Source organism: Lepeophtheirus salmonis, chromosome 11, assembly GCF_016086655.4.
Source record: "Lepeophtheirus salmonis chromosome 11, UVic_Lsal_1.4, whole genome shotgun sequence".
Lineage (NCBI taxonomy): Eukaryota > Metazoa > Arthropoda > Copepoda > Siphonostomatoida > Caligidae > Lepeophtheirus > Lepeophtheirus salmonis.
Genome location: NC_052141.2, coordinates 12,778,986 through 12,802,545, shown reverse-complemented (window position 1 = coordinate 12,802,545; position 23,560 = coordinate 12,778,986). Strand labels below are relative to the sequence as shown.

General features: G+C 31.1%; 1 protein-coding gene and 1 long non-coding RNA gene across 2 annotated transcripts; both read right to left on the bottom strand.

The window, feature by feature from the left end:
• Positions 1 to 4,363: 4,363 nt before the first annotated feature.
• LOC121126116 (uncharacterized) lies at positions 4,364 to 5,730 on the bottom strand. The gene is made up of 2 exons (XR_005866819.2): positions 5,571 to 5,730; positions 4,364 to 5,509 (listed from the first exon to the last, which is right to left on the bottom strand). It is a non-coding gene; the product is annotated as an uncharacterized lncRNA (long non-coding RNA).
• Positions 5,731 to 6,600: 870 nt separating this feature from the next.
• LOC121126115 (RNA-binding protein 3) lies at positions 6,601 to 7,285 on the bottom strand. The gene has a single exon (XM_040721421.2). The coding sequence runs from the start codon at positions 7,181 to 7,183 to the stop codon at positions 6,740 to 6,742; it is 444 nt and encodes a 147-aa protein (XP_040577355.1). The 5' UTR covers positions 7,184 to 7,285; the 3' UTR covers positions 6,601 to 6,739.
• Positions 7,286 to 23,560: the final 16,275 nt, after the last annotated feature.

The window sequence follows — 23,560 nt, the reverse complement described above, 5'->3', positions numbered from 1 at the left end:
GCCGAGCTCTAGTAATTATTAAGGTTAATAATTTTGGTAAGGATACAAAAGTGTGCGAGGAGATGGGAAGAAATACTAATGGTATCATTGTCCATTGACTAAAATATTAATTAATAAACATCTTCCTCTATCAAGAACGTTATCAATCCCCACCTTTATTATTCAATATTAATATAACATTAGATACTGATAGTCAATAGAGAACTGAATAAAATGCCTAAAATAACGTCTCCCTCTGTCTGAATTTCTGGAACTGGAGGCCCAGGAATTTCAATATACTTACCGGACGAGAAACAGATGGCTTGTTGGATTTGTCGATATAAATATGCATTTAGCCCACCGTCTAGAATTAAACGCCACTCATTATCCTCATCTCATATCAAGAGCATGGATATTCATCAAAAAAAAAATCAAGTTAATGATGAATACATCAAGTCAGACTTTAACTCTGATCTCACAAAGATGTTTATTGCATGTAATATACCCTTGTCCATTGCTAATCATCCTACGTTCAAAAAATTTATGGAGAAATACACGGGTTAACCCATCCCTTCCTAAGGAACCATGATTAAATTAATGGAGGATGTTGGTAGTGATGTCATTTATAGAAATATCCCCATTGTAAATTGTGGAGTTGAGATTATTCTCAGCATGTTTTGAGTCATCCACACCAAATGACGATCAATGTTATCAGTAAAAAGTATAAAATATTTACTAATTTCGAAATTGAACTCTGAATTTTGTACCATCTTACAGTAAGTACTCATTTTTTTTAAATCTAATCATAAAATATTATTCTATTTTTGCTTAAAATATCAAGAATTATGATACACAACTCATATAATGGCAAAAACAACTGCTTAAATGGTCACAACAACGGGAGTAGTAGCTTTGGATGGTTCGCAACTAGTTAGTCTGACACTAGCTTCTTCACTTAAAGACTTGAGTATGATCATTAGGTTTTCCAATGTTACATTGTCAATCAATATTAGTTTTTTATCGCTTAAGGATTAGATATGGTTCATAAGCTCCAAGAAATGGTGTTCAGAAAACTCATAAGAGGCAAAAACAACTGCTTAAATGGTCACAGCAACTAGGGTAGTTGCATTATAATTACCAATTGTGTGTATCCTTCATGATAATAGTAGGTTGTTATATAAGCATAAATAACTGGGGAAAAATATTTTTTGATGCTCTTAATAAGGAGTAATATCGCAGGACATTACTACATAATTAGCTTTTGCTCTAAATCTTAACGATGGATTTAATTCTAACATTTTTTTCATTAGTATATTTATTGTCTAATTTCATGGTTTTGAAATTTTCTTTATTATTAATAATTATTTAGGTCTCATCGGTAGTGATATATCTATCCTGTGCACAATTGTATATATAGCAACTTCCACACGAAAAAAAGGGGCTATTATCTTTTTGATTAAACTCCACGTCTGGCTTGTGTTTTGCAACATAAAGTTATGACATATTTAACTGAATTCCGATGTTAGAACAAGAAAATATTATTTGGATCAATCTATTATTTCAATATTCTGTATTTATAATTTATTGTTATTATTAGTTATATGATTACAATTGTTTAATTTTGTATATTTAACATAAATGTATGATGGAAGGTTTATTTTCTAGTATGTAGATTATAATTAATTTAAGCCTTTTATTTAAACTTGGAACTTCAAATATATTGTGAGATACTCTACTTTGTCGTTTCATTAGTTATTAGTCTGAGAATATGCTTCATAATGAATTACAATTTCATGGAGTATGACGTTTTCTAATCTATTGTAACGAGTAAAAACTTCCAAGTCAATTACACGAAGTATATCTTCATTAAACATTTTGCTAATAAATACTTTCGTTATACTCTCAAAAATCATAATAAAGCAGGCAGCTGATAGTCACATCAGTATTTTAAACAATGACACCATAAGTCTTTCTCCTTGCACGCGTTTTTCTCTAAAGGAATATCAATTTTGGTAATGACTGAATTACCAAAGCATTTGCCAGCTCAAGAAATCCTGAGCACGCTTCCGCTCCTGCTTGTTTTTTAAAGCAATGAGCGGGCTACTACTCAATTGAAAATGAGTGGTGCTCACTTTTTTGCTCGTATAAGTGTATTTCAATCTCAAAAATCTTTATGATTACAATTAAAATAAATTCATTGAAAGTACAAGTGTACCGTACGAATTTTGACAATACATTTTTTGCAGTAGCTTCTAATAATACAAATGATTAAAATTCGTGTGTCAAGAAATTTTTATTTGTCTTTTTGTGCCTTGGAAATATAAGTTTGGGTACCACTGTCTCAGAGGACATGCATTTACGAGGTTTCGTACAATATCATCGAGTTAAGCTTTTGCTTGGATAAAATTTTTTTTAAGTTTTTGAACTTATGCTTGCGTAAGATTTTAAGATCTTATGCCAATTTACTACATAAAAATATAAGATAATCGTATTTTAGTTGAGAAAATTCGTCCAGAAACAATAAAGATTTATCTTCCAATGGTATCTCTGCACAGGAAGGAGCTAGTTGTGTCTGGGGGAACCGATATCTGAGTATTCTTAATGTGGTCAGCTACATGAGAGGTAAACTCGTTAGCCGAAAACAATAGAGTCACAGATTCAGCATGGAAAATGCGCTCTCTCGCTTAAAAATTCTGAGCACTGCTCACTTAGTTTTGCCAGTGACATTTAAGCTAGAATCACTCCCATGTCGATTTTCAATTCTACTCCGAGTCCAATACAGACTTACATTTATAACTCCGTAGCAAACCGTCATTGTTACTTTCCCTCATTCATTACCACACACTCAAGTTATTTATTACTTTACTGTCTTCAAAAATTAAATAATTTTGATAAGAGTTTTGTAAAATAAAAAAAAACTTGTTCAGATTGACAACTAGAAAAAGCCTCTTACAATTTCTAGGACATATTTTATACACCTCTGTCTATAGGTATAGTTTAATATAATAAGAGGTACATTTATTGTAAGTGTGAGGAATAACAATGTCTTTATGATTTTAGTTAAGTAGCACTGCAAAAAATCTCAAATTTCAACAAAGTTGTTCAATTTCGTTAATTAAATTTGATCCAAGTCATTTTGTTTTGAATTAATAGAATTATACTTGAGCCTATAGTTTTAGTAACGCTTTGAGTTATGTTTTGAGGGGCCTCACCAAAATTTAAGGTTAAAACAAGCCCGCCTCTGCATATTCATAATTCATGCTTTGTCGGAGGCTTAACGTTAGCGGACTTATGAACCTACAAAAGTAACGGAATTAGCAATAGCGCAACGGACAAGAAAATTAGCTTTAACAAAAATTTATGGGTGCTTACCTCTGGTTATTACTGATAAACTTCAGTTAGTTTCGGAACATTTGAACCAACTTTAACATGAGTAATCAGACTTATTTAATAGTTGGGACGTTAGGTTTAGATTTACAAAATTATATCTCTTGAACGATAGAAAACATATGTATGAAATGATGATCTTAAGTTCCATATTTTTTTAAGTAGAATAGTATCATTGAAGTTTACTCACCTTTAAGTATGAAACTAAATTGATAAAGATTAAAAGCTCAATAAATATCACTTATACTGTATAAGTAACGGGTGGTTCATTGAAATCTGAACACTAACTAATTCAATAATTAATGAATGTTGAGTTATTGCGATTAATTCAAATCTCGATATATTAAAGCATACACAATTAGTCAATAAACAAACATGAGCTCTCTAGCATACGTAAAATTCGAGAAAATGACACTTGAACGTAATCCGGCGAATTTCTATCCGTGCGATCCAAGCAGCCCAGGTCAATCCCCTTGAGTATATGAGGGCCTATGCAAGAGATCTCGAGCTTTAACACCGGCCTGTCAGGTGAGCTATCAAAAAGTGGGTGCAAAGAGCCTTGTGAGGGTGAAGAGGCCACTTATGACACCAGCAATGAAAGAAACCGATCTCCTTTGCAAGATTCTATTGAATGAGTCTTCCCCCCCGACTACACCTTTTGGGTGAATGTAAAGGAAAAGGCCTGCATTGTCCTCCGTCCACATCGTGGCCCTTAAAGCCACCATAACAGAGGAATAAATCTACAGTGTGTGCCAGGACTTCCGCCGCCTCCTGGTAGCCATAATTGCCACTAAAGTCGGCTACATTAATGATTAAGAGAGCTCAGACAAACATCTATTTACAGTGTTAACTTTGTTAAAAATTGTTATTTAATAAATTATATCTTGTTGAAATCTTAAGTGTTCAGATTTTAATGGACCACTCTGAATATAATATTCTTCCATTAAAATAAATGACACAGATTAAAAACAAACCAATGATAATCAACAACAGATAATTTAATATTTGGTTAATTATTATTAACAACTAAATTTAATATGTTGAAGAACGAATAACATGACAAAATATACCAAAACTTTAGCATTGATCCAATCAGAACCAAAACTAGAATGTAAAAATTAATCGTAGAATTCTTCTTTCACATTTTCATTCCTTGATCATTTGTAAAATATCCCAAATGAGACAATTTCCTTGAAATATTAACCTCACCAGGTATGTAGGGAAATATAATAGTTGATAATTATTTAATGTCTTCAGCATATTATTTGCTATTAAAAATAATATCAACAAAAATAAATAACCAAAATAAATCCATTATTTTGGATTTATTTAAGATATTTTTGATGCAATGTATTAATCGTGAAACTGAAGATATCTATTGAGAAACGCTCAAAACGTTTTACTTAACCTAATATTAAGTTTGCTTCTTCTGTATCTTCTCCCAAATAATTAGACGCCGAATACACAATTGATGAGTTGAAAAAAATTGAATGTAGACGCGAAATTGTTGATGAGAAAAAGGCCATTTATTAGTTCTACGTTGGAGAAATTTGTTTTAATATAGATATTAAATAAAGTGGTAGTTTATTCATTATATGAAACTGAAAGAACCAGGCTCTTCATGATATATTCCATTCCTTACTCTGATAAGTTTTTTTTCTTCTTTTTAATCGAATGAATATATCCTCGAGGATTCGATAACTGCCTTACATTGGATAAAATTCCGTGTTCTAATAAGTTTATAGAAAGAGTTTATGCACAATTTCTACACAATCAGATTTACGCGTACAGCTCCAGAAGTAGATTTTAATGCGAGTATATGATACTTTTTTATTACTTTTAGAGGATGGAGGTAATTGTCTAAAAATGTCTTCCAATTATATCACTATATTAGTAGGTGCCCCCTCTTCCTAGTGAACATCCCATTGAATTTAGTAGATATCTTCTCGACAATTTTCACCTAATTGTTTAAACATTCAATTTCTTCTAGATTATGATACAATGCTGAAATAACGCCGAAACTCCAGTTGGGCGAAAACTAAGAATGCGTTTCAGCAAGTAAGTATATAAACTTCATCAAATCCACCACAAATAACCATGTATGTTACAAAAGCCACAATGATATAATATTTTATTCTGGCCTCTGTAAAGGAAAATCAATTGTGAATATTGAAAAACTTTCTATCTTATTTTAATTTTCTCACCCACAATGATTATATTGAATTTCAAGACATAAAAGACAACATACGCTGCAATTCTTCGTATAAGAGAGATGCCACACAATTATAGCCTTTCTTATTAGTTTCCTAAATTTATATCCAAACAAAATTACAAAGCAGAAAATATAAGAAATTATTAATAAAAATGTACCTGTTCAGCCTTTTCAAGGAGAGATATGCTGAATGTCCCTAATAATTTTCGCGTATTCAACCCTTGTATTGTGATCCTGCGTTTACTTTAGACATGGTGCTCCATAATACTCAAGTTTTTTTCCAATCAACCAAATGATTATTTTGTATTGATTTTATTAACATTGAGGCCAGTATATGACAAACATCGCCCCGCCTTCCCATTATACCCAATTTGAGAAGGTACAGTCTTCCAATAACGAATTAATGATAATCTACTGCAATATTTATTGTACCCTTGATCCAAACATGATTGTACATGACTTGGGAAACGAATGAGATGCATATCTTCCCGGTACACAAATACCATTTTTGGATTCTCCAGAATCTGTTTAATGTCTCCTCTTCATAAATTAATATTTCATTGAGATTATTGAATCAACTCATATTATAAATATAGCTTATATAAAAGTTCTGAATCTCTCCTTCGTAATGGACAATGAAAAAAAAGTCTGACTAACTTACCATCCACTTACTCAGAATTTGATCTTCAAAGCATAGCATCCGGAGCAGAAAAATGGTCAAACACATAGCTTTATGACTCACTGAAGAAATAAAAGCATTAATCTCGCCGATGAGAGACTTCTTCACACTTTAAGCGATTGAAATATAGAATCGTGAGTGCAGTATCCAAGACCATTACCAAGAGACCACCCTTGAGGCCATAAGTTCCTCTTGCACATGACGAAATCCTTCCATATTCAGAGATGAATTTTTTTCTGGCTTCTTGATCAACAAAAATAGCTATAAATGGAGAAACTCGTTCTTCTTGGATCTTCCCTTCTACTTTATCCGAGGATCAGTTCTACTAATAAGCTCACATGTGTACGGTTACTATCTTGAGTAATTTTTTAATTTTTGAGAAACATTAAATATAATTAAATACAATAAAATGCAAGCTAGAATAAGTGGAAACATTGTTTGCCGAAGAGAGCTCAACTTGATTGAGTTAATACTGTTGCTTCTTAATATCCTCCCCAATCACCTCCACGGTCTCCACGATCTCCCCGGTCTCCACCAGACCTGGAGTATCCTCCTCCTCCACCGCCACTTCCATAGCTGCGGCGATCATTATTGTCATTGTACCGGTTTCCACCGCCACCTCCGAATCGTCCCCGATCATTGCCGCCAAATCGGCCTCTGTAGCCTCCACCCCGGGATCCACGACGACCTCCTTCATGGGCAATCTCCACCTTAACTTCCTGACCATGGACCGTTGTACCATTCAATTTGCGCATGGCACCCTCAGCGTCCTCGGCGCTCATCATCGTAACAAAGGCGTAGCCCTTCTCGGTAATATGTACATCCGCCACGGGACCGATTTTACCGAATTCATCTTCTAGAACACTGCGGGGACAAGTGTCTCGAACACCATGGACAAATAATTTGGTTCCTTCCTGAGACGGCATCTTGGAATTGGGATAACTTATCTAGAGTACTACACCGGACAAAGGAACGCGAAGAAATGCTTCTAGTTGGAGGAGTGAAAATACCATGATAAATTTTATGTTGGAAGAAGGAAATTTTCTATTGTGGGACTTTCTTTTCCCCGAACATGAAGCACTTTAATCTATAAAACCTCTTTATTTTGACACGGAGAATTGCTAAGGTTTGAAGGTTATAATGTACAAAGTTCTTAGAAATCAATTCCGTGTGCACGCATGATAGAGAGTGGTTTAAGCTTTAAAAGCGAAGTAACGAAACGCGTTTTTTAGCTTGTGGAGTTAGATGGTCGTGGAGCTTCCTTTTTCCCATCAAGATGTCGCTTTTTATGATACCGCAGATGACGTCACTATAATCATTTTTCTTACCTTCTCGCAGAACTTACCTTCTTTATTCAGTTAAAAGGGTAAATTTATGGAGTGTGCGTAGTTAGTTATGCAGTGATATTCAAGTATACTCGACATTCCTAGCGGGCAAAAACAAAAGTATCGCTACGACCACTACCTTGTACAGATATTAATCACGTGGGCTTCGTTTCGTAACTTTGTTTTAAAGCTTTATTTAGAGTTTGTAACTGGCCATAGCAGAGAAAGAAATGCATAGAGATGAAAAAAGGATTTCGATTGGCAGTTTGGCATATTAAGGCTATAGTAGATTAGAATACTCAGTCAGCTATAGGCGGCAAACTATAGAAACATAGATGATTGGTTTATCCTTTTGCCGGCACATCGTATTTTTCTTTCTATCTACAAATTAGGAACGGAGTAATCGGAAAGTTGAAATAAAACTTTCGCAACCTTTTAATATTAAGGAAAAATTGGCCTAAGCGAAGATTATTAATTAAATATTTTTAGAATAGGAGTGGGATCTCGACTCTTTCGTACAATTTGCAGGATTTTGTAGGTAGATGGAAGGCCTCATTATGTGGGGAGGTTGTGAGTTTATTCTCCTGTAGAGTATCAGGGGGAGAATGACTCGAAGTCGATCCTTGGACTAAGAGATGAGCCAGCAGAAGATCGGATCTCATTATCATTCCATTATATAATGCAATACAACTCTTTCTTGAGTCTACTATGAATAATGATTGTAGGATACAATCAATGATCAATCCCATGGTTTTATCCAATATCTGATACATTATTCGCGATTATTTATTATCTCCGAATTCTTATCCAAGCAGGGATGTGAGTCCGAGGCGCTCCAACTCGTCAACTATACACGGTGCCTCCATTTATCGTTAACTCTAGATTCACGATTTTCAAATGTTCAATCCTCATGTCATGAAATTATCCTCGTTGTTAAGACTCGGCTCTACTATGGTTTAGTGACCAAAATTTTTGATTTATAGTTATCACTTATCTATATATTTCCTGACTCTTATTTAAATTATATTTGACATGATAGTTATACTTCTCGATTAATTGATCCATCTACATTTTATTGCTCTTGTTCCTTACTATACTCACATTAAAAACTAAATTATTTGTTACCAATAATTTTTAGTCTATAATCATTTCCTTTGTAGTAACTTCATTATTTAAGCATAAAAATAACTCAATTATTTTAAGATTGCACTCCTTAAGTATGTGAATTGATCGATGTGAAAGAAGAAAATGCTGAGAAACAGGCTCACAGAAACGGATCTAGCATTCTTGTACAACGGATAGGCCCCCCACTCCCCTAATACTCCATAAAATACAGATTCCCATCCTTCTCTACATAATAAAGCCATTGTACATCTTTTTTTAAGATATTCCAAAGTGTCAATTGCCCAAATATCTCGAAATCCTCTCCACCAACTCCAATATTATATTTTTGGCGTCGCTTTGCAAAGATATTCACTTAATATTAAGAGGTTGCGATAGTTTAATTTCAACTTTCCGCTTACGTTGTCTCCAATTTCGAGATAGGAAGAGAAAATATGACGTACTTGCAAAAGGATAAACCATAGCTGGGTAAATACTCAAATACCGTTTTACTAGCATAATACCGTTAGCTAAAAAATGATGCTTCTAGAAAGTTCCTACAATAAGTCTAAATAATTTGTCGTCATAGTAAGAATCATCACTAAATAGACTAGTGCGTATCTCATTTCTACATAAGTTTATTTTATCCATGCAAATTAGCGTTATATTTAGTTGAAGATATTATGCTTTATGATAATAAGCGTTAAAAAATATATAGCTACACGCTTTTAATAAAATATGGCATTAATATTTAGACTTAGTTAATATCTACCCATTTTTTAGTTGTTTCTTCTGGGATAAATTGCTTTGACTTACAAACTCCGTTAAGGAACGAATTAAAGTCGTATGTCGGGGTATATTATTTCATTTCTGGTTATAAAAGGCTAAAAGTGTTGTAACTGACGTATTCAATTGCATCATAATTGAAGGAGACGCCATATTGAGGGCTCTAAGATAATATTTTTACTATACGCATACTAGTTTACAAGTCGCAAGACTTAACTATTGAGTCCAAGTCAAGTCTCGAGTCTTTGGTTGTGATATGAAATCGAGTTGCAAGTCTCAAGTCCCTTCCTCTGGAGAATAGCAAGTCAAAAAAGATTATTCAAATACTTTATTTCCCTATTGATATCTTCAGATTCATATTATGGGGAATGACTGCATCCAAGTCATTTTACGAGTGCTTCTAAATATATTTTCTTTAGGTAGGGGATATTCATCATAGTCTTAATATGTATATTTTTGTAACATAAATCCATCAGTATAGCGGATAAATCAATAAAATATGAAGAATATTGTGTATTAAACATGAAATGATTATATGAAAAGTATAGACTAACAATAAGATCTTAATTTTTCGCAAATCTTGAGTATGATCAATATAGAGTTTAATGTAATTAGCTTGCTAATGGACTTAATTGATACCTCAAATAAGCCTCTTTTGCCTTATTTTGAATATTTTCTCTAGATAAATGACACTTAAGAAATCAAATTTTCTAAAGCATCCTACCTTTCATAGTTTAAATGGTTAGTAATGCAGACAAATATTACTAATATAACTGATAATAAGAACTATTGTGTAACTTTTACTCCCTTGACAACAATCACAAAAATGAAATAACATTTGTAATTCCAAAATAAAGACCAAGGAACCAATAGGATAAAAACATAAAATAACTGAGAGATGATAATTAGGATTTTTTTTTATTTATTTGTCCAATCAATACTAAAACTCAATAATTTCAATAAAAGAGCTGGTGATGGAGGATTATAATTTTCCCTGTTCCTCACTGTGTCTTTCAGTCTTTTTATGGAAGTCCTAATTTCCTGAAAGAAGTATACGATGATTCCGTAGAAGATCTGGAGGAATTAATGACAATGATTACAAGATCACAAGTCACTATCACAGTCCTTGATGTGAAGGGGCATCTGAACAATGAACGCTCCTTCCAGTAAAGGGGATAAGATCCACCGAGGGAGGTACAAAGAAGCGAGATCCCTTGAACAGAACTTGAAGAGAGGATCAGCAGACGTGTTGATTGGATATCCAAATAGAAAAATACAAATTCATTTAAACAAGAAGGATGGGTGGATACGCATCCATACATCCAAATGCTTCGTACAAAATATTCATTCCCATCATTATAGACTAGAATATGAATTAAATAATAAAATTAAATGTCTCTCCAAGAAGTTCAAACTCTTCTGCTGAGTAAATGTGACGTAGAAAGTAAACAACTACGTGATACAATATAAGGTGTGTTGATAAGAAACTTACAACGCAGTCTGGTTGACTTTAGTTGTCAATTTTTTTGTGGCGTCACAACGGACCCAATTTCAGTGTTAATCACTACTGATAAGTGTTAATAAATTATCATCAATAAATACTAGAAGCTGAGGGAGGATAAAAAAAGTTGTCAACTGCGTAGGAATACATTTAATTCATAGGGATTTGCATGGATCTTTTGTACGAAGGATTCGGATATATTGCAACAAGACATTTCAGAAGCATGTTATTTAAGCACCCGTCCATTTTTTGCAACCGCACCTCCTCTTCAGAGATCTTAATTATCTGTAGCCTAGAATCAATGATCATATGTAATATACGTACAATATGTGATAAGATGGAAATAGGTCTGAAGTTCGAAGCATTCTTTGGGTAATCAATTTTTGGAGTATTTAAAAGTGGGGATGCTTTAGAACTGGACTTCCCTAGTATTATTAAAATATATATCTCTAGAGAGAAGAGTCAAAATCACAAACCAAAAGAGGTTTATTCAAGGTACCATATTTGGTCATATTAGCAAGATAATTACATTGAAATTTATTTTTATTCTATCTAAGATAAATGACAAATTAAGATCTTATTGTTATTTTATCTTTTTCAAATAAGAATTTCATATTTAGTGCATAATATCCAGTTATTCTAGATATATTATTGATTTCTTCGCTATACTATATTTATTTGAAAATGTATGTTCTGAACTATTTTTTTAAATTCAAAACAACTTTTAATTTATTTAAAAAAAAACTTATTACCATAATCGTTGTATGGGAAAAATTTACACTCACAGAATTGCCTGATAAGGAACTAAAATACTGTTATATGATGTATTAATACAATTAGTTATATAAATTTGAATATCCTCCTCAATTGACACCTCTGTGATGTCATTAAAATAGCCAGTACGATTGTAAACGAAAGCAAAGAAATCTCCTATCGATTACTATATAATCAAGGGGACTAAATATAACGTGTGTCGATAAGAGATTTCTTTGCTTTTGTTTACTGGCTATTGTGATGACGTCATAGATGAGCCAATTTAAGAAGAAATTCGATAATTCGATAAAATATAGTGTTATAATTTCTCATCAGACAATACTATTAGTGTAAATTTTTATCATCCGACGATTAAGGTACTAAAATTATTTTAAAAAAAATGTAATGACTTATTTTAATGAAAAATAGGTCAGAACATAAATTTGCATATAAATATACAAAAATAGTGGACATCTTATGGAGTTTTACAGGTTGACACATCTAAAGTACGCCTCCTCCAGAAGAAGACAATATTCTTGGAATTATATGAGTTAACACTTAACACTAGTCAGTAACACTGAACTTGGCTCCACTCTGACGTCATCAAAAAAGTTATCAGCTATCGTCAACCAGACTGTGCTGCAAGTTTCTTATCGACACACCTCATATATATTAATCTCGCAATATAATACTGTATCAATGAGTGTTTATACTATCTCGAGAAGCACAGCTACAATCACGCAACCTATTGTGGTGAAACATAATTTTTGATGAGCAATTCCTGTTGATGATATCCATGATCTTTGTAAAATTATTCAAAAGTAACATTTATTTGTAGTTAATTATAGTTTTATATCAACATCACCTAGTATGTCATTCATGTCTTCCATTTTGTGGTAATATTTGAAATTCTCAAAAATGTTTCTTGAGCCAAAAATGATGGATTTACTTAATGTATACAATTTGAAATCAAGGTAGATATATTTAAAAAGGTTTTCTAAAATTCTCAGATATTTATAGAGAATATAAGCTGTTTGATATACAAGAATAGAGAACGTCACTCGGGTAAATGTATCTGGATTTAAGAATAAGAATAAAAGTCATATTGTGTATACAAATTTGAGTTCAGCAACGAAACACATTCCTCATTTCAATAAAATGCCGTGATACTACGCAATGGATACGTACAGACAATTCAGAAGAGCATTTCAATCTTTTTTGATTAATGGAAGCAAAAATATTGTCGGAAGTTCTTCTGCTAACTTTACGGCTATTTATGAAACTGCTGTATTAAATGTATCGTACAATGAGGTGACCATGAAATATGAGTTATGTGATCCCGAACCTGCAATATTTTTATACGGAGGGGGAAAAAAAAACAGAAGAGGGCAACAACTCTGAACTAAAAAAAATTGAGATTATATTGGTCTTACTCATCTTGTCATGGACTTTATTATAATTAAGATAAGTTCAAAAAGTAGTTTTATAATTAAAATATTGTGATAGCCTTCTCTCATTTTGGCAACAATATGGAGTGTTTTTGAGAGAGTTCTTTTTTATAAGTCAAATTTCAGAGACTTTCAACTATAAAATGAGATATTTTTAAACTTTCTGGGTTTATCATTTTTGAAGCTATAAGCCTCTGAATAAAAAGCAGCCGTTTTCAATTTTAAACAAAGATAGTCGAGTTATAAACATGATACATACATTTTAGAATAACTTATCCCTATCATCACCAAGCGCTAAAAAAATTGAATCTGAAAAATAGCAAACACTTGATGATCTTTTTTCTTAAAGCCATGATACTAATGGGGGGAAAAAATAAGGTCGTATTTGGAATCAAGGGATCAAATGCTACTAAACTCATTGTACTTTGTTCTTTTAATTTCGTTGGATAGTGAATTATTAATCAACAAACGAATAAACTCAATTATTCAAGTCATTTTTACAAAAGTGTAATTTATTAAAATAATTCTTGTACAAAACTTTATTTTAGGGTGCAAAAAATACCTAGGTATGTCTCAAACAATAATTAAAAAAAAGATATTAATTGATGAATATGTATCCGTTGAACATTCAATTTTGAAGGGAGGTAAATATAACTTTTTCTTGGTTTGTTTCTTTGAAATATTATTCTACTTTGTTCATTTTTGAAAAAGTTTCTTCATAGGGCTTAGTACAGGGATTCAGGCTTTTCTTTTAAAGGAATTTCATTTTCTATTAAATCACTCCTTGAAACATTAAATTTACCTTAAACAGTAAATACTTGTACAATGTGAAGAATTATACTTATCTCCCGGGAAAATTCACTGATTTTAACACCCAGCAAATGTGAACATTCAAAACAAACTAATTTTTCGGGCTATCTCCTCTCATTTAATTCCTTTTTTGCTAATGTTAATTAAAAACATTATGTATCAACCAAGAGTGGTTTATCAAAATAGGTTGTGATTTCTTTAAAAAGATTCCCTTTTACTTTCTATGCAATTATATACAATTTTTTTTTTTTTGGGTTTCATTTCAATTACGTCTGTTTGCACAACTTGCGATTGTAATTGATTCCTAATTAAACACGAATCATACCACGCTTAAAATCGGTGCAGTCAATAAAATATATTTTGAAGGAATACATTCTGTAGTATAATGGAATGTTTTTCGGAGAATTGGATTTATGATTAACGAATATTCTTTTTCTAAAGACTAAGTAATCTTGAATTATGTATCTTATTTACCCACCCCCACTCCGATTGAGCACCACTGTTGTAGACAAAACTACATTTTCTTTTAACTCTCAAGATTGAATTGATCTATTAGAAAATGTTATATTTAAAACTATATTTTTTTGTTTATTGTGGATTTTGTCAAGTAAAAACCCCCTATTTTAGACTTTCCAGAAGGAAGAAAGATGTATTAACACGTTTTACTTCAATTCTCGTACAATAATGGATTATTCGATCAAAAATATTATTATTAGTTAAGGATTTAATAAATGCATCTCATTATTTTTAATTATGTACTCGTGTTGTCCAAAAAGTTTCTGGAATAATTACTCATCTTGTATATATTTTGGAGTAGTTCATAGTATGTAACTACAATTAAGTCAATTTTCGTTTTTAAATAGGCATCATTGATTAAGTCTTATCTTTAACATTTCAATAAAATACCAAATAATTGGAGATTGGATGAGACATTTTTTAAATAACTACTTCTGCTCTAGCTATACCTTTAGGATATAACCAAACTTTCTTCTCATATATTTGACATATTATCAAATATTGATAAATTAATAGGTAAATATTACACTTTAATTGGAGTCAAGGTAGAGTAGTTAAAAAGATTGACGATAAATACTATCTATATAATTTTTTTTCGATCATATCCGTCGATGTTATTTAACAATGTAAGAAATTTGAGGACATACTGGATAATATAATGGAAAGTACATTAACAAATAGCTTAAGTGTTGATAGGATCTGAAATAATTTGTTTCTAAAGAAATCTTTTGTTATCATTTTATTGACATAAATTGATCATTTTGATACAAGATCTATTTTTTAAATAATTCTTACTTATGTTTTGAATGATCATTCTAAACTTTAAAATTATTAGTCTTCACAAATTTGAATTGAAAATTTTGTCTTATTTGAAAGGAGATTAGTATAGGTATTCTATTTATATGATTATACAAATCTGCAAGTAAAGGAAACTGTCATAAAAACATGTGTACCCAAGTTGACTTTTATTTTTTGATAGTTTTATTATTTTTCTATCCTGCTCTACTGAGAAAATACCACAAAACCTTCTAACATGGTCAAAATACATAGTACATATCTATCTGAAAGCAAATGCCGCCTTTATTAAATTGTAATTAGTTCCAAATTTCAAAAATGGCACTTGGAATATACGAGGGTGTTCAAAAAGTAAGTTTACTTTTCCAATTTCGCGTCAACGTATATTTCGTAAGCTATATTTTTTGTTTTTATGTTAGTACATTCGAAATTTTTTTTTTTTTGTCAACTATTGTTGAAAGCTATATAGTATGTTTAGTTTGTTTGTGAGAGGCATAATTGTTTGAAGTATTGTGCGTGTTCGGCGATTTTTTGCTATAAGTCCTTTTGTTCTTCCATTTGGACGATTGTACATTGATTTCGATATCATAACAGTATACACGTCACCATTTATGACCTTATAGAGCAAATTAGGATCATCATTGACGTCTGTCAACGGTTCTTTAGCGATGCTCATCTGAGGATAATTTTAGTCAAAATGAAGGAGCTTCGCATCAAACTTATCTGACACTCGTCTCATGCCCAAAACATTTATAAAAAAAATCATTACACGGCCCAACCGGTATGTCAATATCCTCAACAACTTCTCTGATAGTCATTCGACTATTTTCAAAAAATATTTTCTTCACTATTTCAACATTTTCAACGAATTTTGGGTGTCCAGAGTAAGGCTCGTCATTCGCATCTTCCCGTTCATCTAGGAAAAGTTTGTATCACTGATATACCTTTTTTACTTAGAACAGTTTCACCGTATGCCCTGGTCAACATTTCAAGAGTCTTGGAGGACTTAATTTCCTTTTTTACTCAAAACTTCATGAAATTCTTTGCTCAATGTTTTTCAATAGAAAAAAAATCGCCAAACACACAAAATACTTTTGACCTTTATGCCTCTCACAAATGAACTAAATATATTATATAGCTTTAAAAAAATACATATATGTTCTTTATGGAATGTAATAACATAAAAAAAATATAATTATCGCATTCCAAATATAGGGAATGAGAAATATATATATAATTTTTGGTAAAAAACATATTCAACTTGTAAAGAAACTGCTTGAATCATCTGGACAATTTTGTTTTATTTGTGATGAATTGACATCCATAAATAGAAACGACAATTTACACCATTCACCAAAAGATGTTATAAACACTATTTGGACTTTTAAGTTGGAGATCAGGGCTCCTCACTAGGGTGTTTCTTATTTTGTTGAAATGTCCTGGTTTCTTTTTCAAAATCCGTTCCCTTTGATAAAAAAAATACAATTCGCAACGTTTGAGCAAAAGCGAAAAATGTTTAGAGGTAGCTCAACGACTTCAAAGTTTTAAAAATTACATATTTTGTCAAAAAGTCACTTTTTTCTCAATGTTCGTAAAAACAGGCCACGATCCAGCTTTTTATGTTTTTTTTAATATTTTTCAAGATGACATAATTAACTCAAAGAAATATTAATAATTTGAATTAAAATGTAATATTGTTGAGGAGGAAACTAATCCATCTAGAAAGTGAAGCGTCTAATGTCTTTGTACTTTCCTCTTGCAAAATAAGGCTCTTTGTTTTGGTTGGGTCTGTCCTTAATCGGGGATGTAAAATCAGTCCCTTTTATTGGCCTTCATATGTGTTCCAAATTTCAAATTCTCCTCTATCAAACATCATTGCTCATATGTACATCTGAAGTACTTTTGTTTACAATTTTAATCCATTCGGTATAGAGCTTTCATAGTACTACAATTATTTATTATAATAGTTGAAGAATATTTAGTAACAAATAATACTAACAAATATTTTTTAGCTTACTTTCAAGTTAATTACTACGGATGTTTATTGGAACAAACATACAAAGGAGATATATTACTGAAATATTTTTAATGAGGAAGAGGTAAGTAGGATCCGAGTTTATTCAACCAAAGTAATTTATATATCAAAGTGCAATTGTAGGCCCTATCAAAAAATTTACACTATCTCAAAGTAAGTTATATCTTAATAGCGTATGTTATGTATTCTGTTGGTGGTGTTCGTAGAACATTACAGCGTATATTTTAGCAAAATTGACTGGAAATAAATTGACTTTATCACGAATGGCTTGGGGATTTTTCCTAGCTCATCATTTTGAATTAAAAAAGAGTATTCGGGAATCATGAAATAACACTATTTAAGACATATCAAGTTTTTGAGAAAAAGTATACGAGGAAAATCCCTCTTCTCCCGAGGTTTTACTCTTTAAAATGTTCCGAAAAAAAAGGTGGCAAACGATAGACTCAACTAATTATGACCCTGGAATTTTAAATGGTGAAATATCATATTCCTTTCTTGATAAACGACAAGGAATTATCAGAAACACCTTCAACATATTATTTCAAGAGATAATTATAAAGAATTTTTAGTTCTACAAACCGTGGAATTAAATTGGCATCACCCGGTCCAATGCACCAAACTCATTTGTTGTCTAAAGTGTTATATAATTTCAAAAATCGGTTATTAAAGTAGTATTTTAGATTAACTTCTAAAGAGGAATGAGGATTTATATGAAGAGTTTGTTGGTTTTAATGTATTTGAAACAACTAACAAACAACACAAACAATATATTTTTCAGATACTGAATCTCCCAGAGGAGTTTTTAAAAGTCGATCTATAGTTATGACCAAGTAAATCATAAAAATCATGATTTTTGCCCCCCTCCCCTTCTTAATGTTTGATTTTGGTATCACATTCACTTAAATTGGTTATAGTATTTTTTTAATCAATAACCCACCAATTTAATCGAATGGATTGTTCTTCTTGTATCTTGATTGAATAATGTTCTGGTACTCCCTGTGAGACCCTTTCACTCAATTTCACGCCTCTTGAGCTCTTTTCTGGCCTTCTTGCTTATTTAAATATGGCAATGCTCAATAATACAATTCGATCAATTTTTATAATGTGTTTCCTAATTCAGTTTGATACTTATTTCAAAATTGAATCTGGTTGGAATGAGTAAGAGTACAATTGCCTATAACGTACAAAAATAACCTGAGAATCCTTCATTCTTTGGGTTTCATAGATTTCATGCACCAGGGGTTCCCACTTAGGAAATGGTGTTAGATTGATGTAAGAAGTATGCATATGAAATATCTGATTATAATGATTCCCCTTATCATCCCCCGTTAACTGGACGTCATAGATATACCGTCCCTTATAAGAAATCCTTTGAAATAATTGATAAATGACCAAGCAGAACCAGAATTGAGACTCATTAAATAATATAGAGGATCGTTAACAACTGACGAATTGCACCTTGAATAATTATTAAAATTCGTTGAAGAGCATCAAAAGATGTACGCAGACTCGAAAAGGAATATGTATCTAGGCTAGAGGTGGATTCGATCTAAGCCCAACCCAGCCGTCCGAACCTCATTTTGCCAAGCCCGTGGTCGGAAGGCTATTGTTAGGCTGTGTGTATATGGTTTAAGTAAAAAAATAAATTGGGATTATTTTTCTTTTCTTCATTTTTGTTAAAGATTGTTTTTAGGTTGACTCAGTAAATTTGTTCTTCCCTTTTCGTTTTTTTAATTTGAGGCGCTGAGCTTTAGGTACACATCATCGTCAAAATGTGTTCTCCAGAGTCAGAAAGACTCATAAAATTTACTTAATTGTAATATAGATAGTATATATAAAAATTAAAGTTGTAACCCTTGTTATAGTTTTTCCCTGCAAAAATATGTATTTAAGCCCAGTATAAAGGGCCTCTTAAGACTAAGGTTTTATTTTTTGGAAATAGGGTTATTTATCCCGATAGTTTCAAGAAATCACTTTGCATACTTTTTTTAAATCATTCGTCATACAAGTACTGTAACATATAATAATTTTTTGGTGGTCTTTTTTTGCAACTGGTTGTTTATGTAAATAGTGTATTAAAGCACTTAAATAAGATATGAAATAAAGGAACCAAAAATTATCCATAACATTATTTAAAAATTTCGAGACCTTATTTATTACGCCCTACTTGGCCCTAACATCACTGCCCTTGTTATACATAATCTGAGACCAATCACTTTGAGGCACCAACAAATTGCTACCTCACATATTTACAAGCATCCCCTCAAATGAGTTTGATTTTATACTACATTCACCATATTGTCTTAAATAAAGTTCAAATTTTGATAAAATATTCAGTAGTAATGAAAATTAGAAATGAATGGGTATTTAGGAAATTGAACTCAAGCTCAGGGCTCCGGAGTCGGTGCCTTTTTTGGTGGAATCGGAAAATTTAATTTATGAAAATAAAACTTATATATAATCCAAAACTTATAATGAGTTTTGGTTAAGTTTTTTTTCCTACATGGTTAGGTATTAATTACTATTAATTTATAAAACTTGTAAATAACTCATTTATAAGTTTAATTCACAAATTTCCAGCGTGCTATACAATCACAATTCCCGAACATCTCTAAAGTCTAAATTATTAAGTTGGGCAGAGCGTAGCCACTAGCCATGCTAGTTCATTGCATAGTCTTCTGAATAGTCAATGTCATCAGAGTAATGTGTACGTTACATTAAGAGGTTGTCTGTATTGTCGTTCCTCGGTTACGAGTAGATAAATTATTTTCAGAAACTTAACAATGTATTAGCAATAGATAGATTTTGATCCATTTCCTTTGTTGTTCATCTTGTTAAATATTTTATATTCCAAATATTTTCTTTACTGCATATAACTAAAAACTACCTAATAGCTATAAATTAAATTTTTGGACAACATTTCTACAATTAAATTTTGGGATAAAAAATTCTACAATTAAATTTCAAATATAAAAAATTTCAAAAATCCATAAGTTTTTCATAAAAAGTTAAATTTTTTGCCCTATTTCATAATTACACCATTTTTGCGTAAATTTTGTTCATCCTGACCAAAAAAATGTACAGTCAAAAGGAAAAAATCCTTCATTTCGGATGAGCTGCAGCCACTCCAGCCCACCTCCTGTAATAGCATAATGAATTCCACAAGCAATTTTAAAATAAATTGAATTCCCTTCCTACCGACATTCGTATATGGTTTTTCATTAATACATAAATAATTTTTTATGGATATTTAGAAACACAAATATCCTTAGATCCATCTTTAGTATTAATAATTGTATATGTCTGGAAAACAACCTATGTATGTGTGTGGGATTAAAGAAAGGGATATACACCTATTTCAAAACTGACTCAGTTTTGAATAAGTCTTATCAAAAAACGGAATACAAATTCATTCTTCATCTCTAAATCGGAATACTCAAGGCAATAGTAAATCAAAAACTATTAAAAACGATTTAGAATATATAACTTTTTTAATAATTATTAATTTAATGTATTTGTTTTAATACTTTGTCTTTTTTCAGATTAGCGATGGGACGATTAATTGGAATCGGAATCGTACAATCAGATGTTTTTTTTCTAGAATTGGGATCGGGAAAATAATGTTTAATTAGCGATTTTGATTCTTATTTGTTACTGGTATTCAACTATTAAGTACTTATCTAGGTTATGAAACAAAAGTAGCCTCCTCCAAAATTAAGGAATTTTTGATTTTAATATGAAAATTTAATATTACAAATTTTATTCCAAAAATTTAATATTTGAAATTTTTAAAATTTTTTACTTATAAATTTAACGTTGTTTGAATATCTAAGTTTTTTTAAATTTTTCAGAGAAAAATTTTATATTTTAATTCTTATTTTCAAAAAGTTTTATATAAAAATTTAATATATGAAAAAAGTTGGGATATTTGAAACAGTACTAAACTCTGGGATATCTTCAAGATGTTGTTTCTTTGTTTAAAACAAACAAAAAATAAATATTTGAATGGTATTTAATCATTTCTGTCTACAAAAGTTAAGTTTTCTTCAACTAATAAAAACATATCAAGAAATAATAACATTTCTTGATATGTTTTTATGACCTGTTTGACATCCAAAGGCGCTAGAAAATTATAATATCAAAAGTTGCCTTTCACAGGGTCAAATTAACCAGATAAATATCCAAACTTTTCCAATTTATCATTCACGTAATCAGTTAATCATTGTGTGATAAAGTAGAGATTTATCCCTTTGTAGATGACGTCATTTTATAAAATTAATTACTCAACCCCGTTTCGACATTGCTCAATCGAATTATCTGATCAAATTCATATTCTCATTTTTTCCTTGCACATATATTAGCCCAAACTTATAAGAAGTATGAAAAAATATTACTCAAAAAATTAAAACGAATTATTTTTAAATAATTCTGAACGAGTTCATAATCATTTAATCCTGAGTATTCACAGAAATGACATCATTAACAGAAAATAAAAGGAACAAAACGGTCTTAAAAATATAATTTCTCGAGACTAAAGTATTTTACCCATCCCATATCGAATAACCCTATAAAAACAAACTATTTAAAAAGTTTAAAAAAAACTTTACACACATTGGTTAGTCAAAAAAATGAAAAGTCAACTTTGTTTTTGGGGGAATGGGAAACATAAATTAGATGTTTGTAATGAACGAGTGTATCACTCCTATGTAGAAGTGGACATTAAAGGTGTTTCTTGTTTTTTTTCCAAACTTAAGTTTATTCACGTAAAATACACATTATAAATTAAAAGTACTACTTAAATATAAAAATGTTTATAGGATCACAATTTAAAAAAAATAATAACGAAATAACAAAAAAGAAGTTCAATACACAAATTTCAACACTCAACTTCTTTATATATATTTAACCAGCATCCCATTCTTATCAAAACTCTCCATCATTGATATTGATCTCTTGACTACCTTCTCTATCCCTTGTGGTATTGCCTTGTTATTGGTCCTTGCTGCGTACATAACTGACTATATTTTTGATAACAAGGCTTCTGCTTCGAATTGTTCTTGGTGACTGGACGCCGTTGAACCTTCAACAATCACCAATTCGTTGACAATCTCCCTTCGTGACTCTGTACTATCTTCTCCACTCTGTTAATTAATTTCCACATGGATGGACATTGGAAGAAGAGTTTTTCTGAACTTTTAATGACCAAGGCACAAAAAGTGAAGTATTTATACTTCACTGCTGAAATATTAGTGTAGAATAAGGAGGTAGCCATTCGATATGAATACCACTTTTATTCATTATAAATAAAAGGGTTCCCCAATATCTCAATCCCCATTAAAGACTAAGATCCCCAGTCTACTGGAGCTCCCCTAACAATTGATGCACCACTGTCCAACATCTGATATTTTGCCATTTTCTATGTGTTCCTTATTGTTTTTGAGGAATAGAGTCGGTTGGTTGATGAATTCTTTGTTATCCTTCAAATTGCTCGTCTCACCTTGAAATTGATAATAACATTTTTGATGTGACAGCCACAATTCCACAAATGATATTCTCCAATTGTTGTCGATCCCTCCTCTTCAAAAAAAAAAAAAAAAAAAAAAAACACCCTACCATTTTTATTTATTGATAAAGTAAAGTTTTATAAAGAACATTTCAAAAATTGATATAAGCTACAATTATGTCAATAACTACTCGTATTCAGTCAATCATTTGACGATCAAATATAATCATATATCTATGTAGACAGGGCCGGTGATAACAATTTTTCTAAGTAGATATATTTTTTTTAATTTCTCCAAAGATCATCTAATTTTTTCTTGGATTTTTGTCATAAATAATTTAAAAAAGAATAAGATCTAATTTTTGTTATATTATTTGATTAATTTACAACCAAATGACGTTTTTTTTATTTTTTGTATCTTTTTCTAATTGATTTACTATTTTGTTCGACGCAGTTGCTTCATGGGCGGATTTCATAGTTTATATATCATTGCACCTATTTATTTATTCATAAGACAAGAATTTCCAATTTGTGTATCCATCCTACTTCAGGTAAAACCTCTGATTCCGTCCATATTGATGTATTATATATATTTATTACTGAAATATGAAATGATTAGAGTAGGAAAAACAATGTCTCCCTTTCTTATTTAGGGCCGTATAATTAATGTTAATGTATTTATGCTCTTTTGACTCTACTCATTGTTGAAATATGAAATGAGTAGAGTCGA